The following is a 5,868-nucleotide window of genomic DNA, read 5'->3' on the forward strand; positions in this document are numbered from 1 at the left end:
CTAAATCTTTATGGCTGTTACACAGGCACACAGAAGCCCAATTTACGGAGGAAATGAGGGTATTAAATTTTCGAAAATTAGTTTTTTTGTAATTAAGGACAGTTTTAAATAAGTCGGACTGACTTTCTTCAATTACATAACTGTGAGTCATGGAGATATATAAAGTTGGATGGTATATATCTTCAGGAGTGCATATTGGAGGAATTCTGAATATATCAAAATGCTGTGTTATATTTACAAACGCCAAATCAAGAGGGAATTTTTCACACTGTTTATTTGATAAAGATTTAAGTCACACAAACTATTTATAACATCAAATGTATACTGGGAACTGTTCATTTCGGATGGCAAAGGAATCAAAGCTTCAGAATCTGGCATTGGAAGCCACCTAATGGAGGGCATATTAAAATCACCAAGGATAAGAATGTGATCGGAATCTTTCCTTTTTTCAGTTATTAAATTTATTGCTGATAAATGCTGATTATAAATGTCAAATGAAGATGAAGGGGGAATATAAGAGCAAGTTACAAACAATTTAGATATGCCCAATTCAATGGAAACACCAACAAATTCTATATCAAGAAAATCATTTAGATCAATTAAATTAGTGGTATATTTGGTATCAACTGCAATAAGGACGCCACCACCTTTTTTACAAACACGATCTTTTCTAAATATTTGATATTTTGAACATAAAATTTCACTATTTAATATAGATGTTTTTAACCAAGTTTCGGAGAAAACCAATACATTATAATTGAAACCAATGCTATCAGTATATAAACTGGTTAATTTTGTATTAAGCCCCCTTACATTATGATAGCAAATAGAAAATGAGTCATTTAGTTTTTTGGCACCGAATCTGGTCTAAGAGGCAAATGAGCTAAATTATCGGATCTCTCCACAAATTCTTTAATAAATGCCCTAGCAGGCCAAAATTCTTTTAAAATCAACTGTACACAAATATTTTCAGGCACAACGATTTTGAAAGAAGATCTACTTTCAGAAAATGCAGATCGGAGCTTATAACATCTCAAAAAGTAATCTCCTTCAATTTTTGATTTTATATAATAGATTATGTCATCGGCCGTTGTTTCTGGCGCAAACCTTGTTGCAAATATCATTTTCATGGCGGGAGCCATAGATAATGATCTTTGGACAGGTTGAGTTTTGCCAGTAGCAGTCTCGGGACGATCACTAGTGATAAGTGAAGGAAGTGATAATTCCTGTATGTTACGAGTAGATTGTGAGGTTTTCTTAGAAACCTCACTATCAATACTCATAACTTCAGGATTATTTACCCCTTTACCCTATACCGCTGTTATCTACCGGAACTGGGTGTGTAACAACACTGGCATACGACTGTTCACGTCCAGTCTCAGTTGTTTCAGTGATATTAACTGAAACCGGTTGTGGATCAGTGTTCTCCACAGAAACTATTGCTTTGCGACTAGGCATTCCCTTAGTTGGTGCCTTTTTCGCAGCCCATTTGCGTTTCTGGCCAGAAACTGACGGTGACGACACAAACTCATCTAATTCTTGGTATTTCTCAAACAATGTAGAGAAATTCTCGAATCGGAGTGATAGGGAGGAAAAATCTTTTTTCATCGATGTCAATTCCGACTGCAAATCCTTTACAAAATTATAAAAGTCTGCAGATAGTTTCCTACATTGCACACAACACCAACATTATTTCTAATTGTGTCTACAACTTTTGCATTAATCCTAGCACATTTTGCATGCCATTGATTAAGACAAAACCAACAGGTAACACACAATTCATCCTCTGCAACAATATTACACAATTCAAAAGGGCACGACATTTTTTTATTTTAATTATTATTTATTTTAATTATAATTATTTCTTTTTTTAATACACAAGTTACAACTATATTTTTCAAGATTAGATCTGTAGCTGGAATTTTTTTATTTGTTTATTTTATTCTTTTTTAAATGTTGGCAACTCTTATGAGATGACAAACAAAACAAGACGATATGTTACAACAACTAATTAGCTAATGTAACAAAAGAAAGAGGATAAAAGGAGAATGTACAACTACAAAATTTGAAAATTGATATTACTTTAAAAGACAAAACAAGATTTTAAAACACTACACCAATTATCACTTTGAGTTACAAAATCACTATTGAACACTTTAATACACTTTTTTACCAGATTAATTAATTTAATAAAACATATAACTAATAATTTTTTCAAAAGCACGGAGCACCACAATTTTTTGACACTAATCACAACAGGATTGCCTTTTATTTCGATAAAATCGAGTCCGTACAGAAGCAATTCCTGCTTTTTGCTTTAAGAGGTTTAAATTTGTTTTGTTATGCCCTCTTATACTAGCAGGTTAAAATTAATTCGATTACCTTCATTAAAAAGTAGACGCATTATGTTTAATTGTATAATGGTGTTAAAAATTTTAAGCGGTACTGTACCATCTGATTTTCTTATTTCGTCTATTTGAATAAATGTTCCTTTTAGAACTAGTAGATATCAATTTTTATATACTGACTTACATCGCTCAAACTATGCGATGGTTGACCCTGTCAGTGTTGATTTTAATTATTTACTGGTAACCCATCATGGTGCGGATCAAGATGTGTACGCGATCCCTACGTATGGGGATGGTCTCCCCCTCGGTCGGTAGGGGTGGGAAATTAGTGGCATATTTATCGATTGTGGATCATTTGCGAGACTTGGGCGAAGCATTTATGTAAATATTTCGCTCTTTTAAAGATGTCAAACTTTTGCCAATCTAAGGCCGATCAGGACCTCAATCCTATATTTGCCACATCTGCAATATAGTTTTAAGAACTCCAAAATAATCGGCCCTATTATGGTTGTCGTCGGCGTCGCAAAATGAAGTCGAGGCAATAATAATGATAATAGGGTTGTCGCTTTTGTCAATAGCGACAAATGATTGACGTGAAGTCGATTTTTAAGAAAATCTGTCACCGACATTGTATTTTTTAGTCGACGTTGATATTGTAACTTTTTTGTATTTGATATTTGACCATGAAAATAAGAACAGCAAAACAATTCGAAATGTTGGTTTCCGAATTGAAAAAAAAAAAAAAAAACATTTTTGGAAAAAAAGGGTAAGTAAAGGTCATTTTCCAGCTAATTTTAAATCAGGTTGGAATCCATTGCCTCAAAATTAAATGTAAATGGGTCACCGATTAGAGACTGGCAAAAAGTATGTTAAAATTAAAATTATTTTTGTATGTTTTTATTAGTTAGTTTTCTAAAGTTCTTCTAGGTTTGGAAAGATTTAAAATTTAAAACTAAAAAAACAATTGTGCACAATAAGTGTGAAGCCAGCAGCACTGGAGGTGGTATTTTTAAGCAAATGACTTTGTCGCTTTGGGAAGTGTCCTTCACGAATGTAACGCAGTTTCAAAAGTAACTGAATCTACCAGGTCGTGCACTTGGAGTAAAAAGTACGGAAAACATAATTTTAACAGACGATATTGATCTGGAAAATGAGCCAGTGGACAATGCTGATGACGAGTCTGATGTAACTTCTATCCAAGCTTCTCGATGATAAAAAGTCATCAAGGAAAGAAAAATCTATTGAACTCTTGAAAGAGCAGTATAAACTTTTGGAACAACACAATCAAGAGTCAGGCAATGCAAATATGTTTGTTTGCTGCACTCGCCGCTGCACTACTAATACATTCTCCACTTAATCCTCACTTGAACTTAAGATATGTAACGCATTTATAATATCCATTTTTTCACTATATTTTTTATTTTTCCGAAAGAGACGAAATTAGAATTCAAATACAAACAAATTTTTATCTTATTTTGTCAATTACAAAGGAGTGTTGCCAACGCTTTTTTAATTGTTGCCAACTTTTATTTTAAACTGTCGATGTCGCTTCAATGCCTTACCGTAATACCATTTTTGAATCGAAGCGATGGTGAGAGCGACTTGCACATAAAGTCGACGACGACTATAGAAACGACAACCGTAATTGGGCCGTTAAAAAATATACATCCGAAAATTCAAGTCATTCACCGGTACAAGTGTCGATACGGTGTATCTTCCATCTTTTTGACATTAAAATGCACCTCTTGGTATATGATGTCAATGGGTTTTTAGGTGTAATGAAAAATGCCCAGTCTAGCTTCAATTTTTATTCAGTGTCATATTTTTATGAAAATTGCAGCATCTTCATTAAAAGTAAAACCTGAAATGGAATTAAATCTATATTGTTATTTTTTATTGCAATACCTTTTTTGTTAACTTTTTCACCAAGATATTACAAAATTAGTTTTAGTTTTTACTATATACCTGCCCGTCATTGTTTATCTTTTGCGTCTGCACTCGCGTGTACTAACTTAGTCGATTACTGATGCGATCGATTATTCATTACAAGGTAACGATTAGAAATCATGCTGCAAGCTGTATAGTTCTTTCCCCATCACGATTGAGCGCATAAAAGGACAGCCCAACTTAAGTTTTCTTTTATGACCACAACCTTTTGTTGTGGGTAAATTATTTTGCTATTAGTTTATCATGCCACAAAATATTTTTTGGGCACACCCGTAAGGTATAGCTCTCATATAGTTCTACCACCTCTGACTCGTCACACACACAATTTGAGACCAAATGAGATCTAATATCCAATTTTATGATATCTTTTTCGGCAATAATTTTTATAGGTTCACCAACGTAGCCAGAGATGCCCTTCGCGGGTTGGCTTAAAGACAGAATTTTATTTCAATCACAAAATAAATGTGACACTCTCTGCCTTGATCTGCATTACAATATTTATTCATAACTGTTTGTTAATTACTCCTTTTTATTTGTCTTTTTCAGGCCCGAAAACAATAGAAATGGCGTAGGCATTCTCAAAAAGTGTGTATTAAGCATGAGTAAACGATCCAATGACTCCAAGTCAGTGTTTAATAGATTATCTTCGCCTCCGTTAATGCAAACAAGAAAAATTAGGCCACATTTAAACTCAAGAGTTATTCGAGAACTACCTACACGTCAAGAAATTCTTAAAGCGCAATGTTCTGATTCTGAGTCAATAGCCCGAAATCGCAGAATGTTTGGAGCATTGCTAGGAACATTAAATAAATTTTGTCAAGAGGAATCACGTTTAAAACAAAAGGAAGAAAGGAAAGCACAAATAGAAAAGAAACTTGAAGAGCAAGAAGTACACGAACGTGAGTCTCTTAAGAAGGAAAGGCAGTCACTGTTCCACTACAGAAAGTGCAAACAGATTGAAATAAAAAGTTTGGAGGAAAGGATTTGTCGTGTTAAAGATTACGAAATGTGGGAAACATCAACCTTATATTTGAAATCATACATAAAAACTAAGACCATTCCTAGCATATATTTCAGACCAAAACATTTAAATTCGGAAACAGAAAAACTACTTGAGAACTGTAATACTGCCTTATCGACCGTAATGTGCGACAGAAGAAGTGCTCTTGATGATGAATTAAATGTCATGAAAGACAGTCATCACCCGGAGTTAGTTATGGACGATTATAATAGTTTATAAAAACGTTAAATTTACTATTTCTCATTAATTCGCTTCCTGCAGCTAATTAAGGTTGTCGAAATTAAAATGTAAATACATATTGTAAAATGACTAAATGGCATATATTTGGATTCACCTTTCGTTTTTTTTTCTAACGTTCTTTAGAAGTAAGGAGAATTGGCACATAAGGTTTGTATACTGGCTATTAACTGAGATCAAATGATTAACTTAAATATAAATTTATTAATATAAATTACAAATCATGCTTACTAGCGAAACTCAACAAAGCGTGAGTATTAGGTTACGTACTGAAGATATAACCACTAAATAATGATACATACAAAATATATGACA

At 33.3% G+C, this 5,868-nt stretch overlaps 1 protein-coding gene across 1 annotated transcript; it reads left to right on the top strand.

Annotated features, from left to right (window-relative positions):
* Positions 1-4,816: 4,816 nt before the first annotated feature.
* On the top strand, positions 4,817-5,645 carry LOC131803292 (pinin-like). Its single transcript, XM_059124372.1, has one exon. The coding sequence runs from the start codon at positions 4,894-4,896 to the stop codon at positions 5,533-5,535; it is 642 nt and encodes a 213-aa protein (XP_058980355.1). The 5' UTR covers positions 4,817-4,893; the 3' UTR covers positions 5,536-5,645.
* Positions 5,646-5,868: the final 223 nt, after the last annotated feature.

Source organism: Musca domestica, unplaced genomic scaffold, assembly GCF_030504385.1.
Source record: "Musca domestica strain aabys unplaced genomic scaffold, Musca_domestica.polishedcontigs.V.1.1 282, whole genome shotgun sequence".
Classification (NCBI taxonomy): Eukaryota; Metazoa; Arthropoda; class Insecta; order Diptera; family Muscidae; genus Musca; species Musca domestica.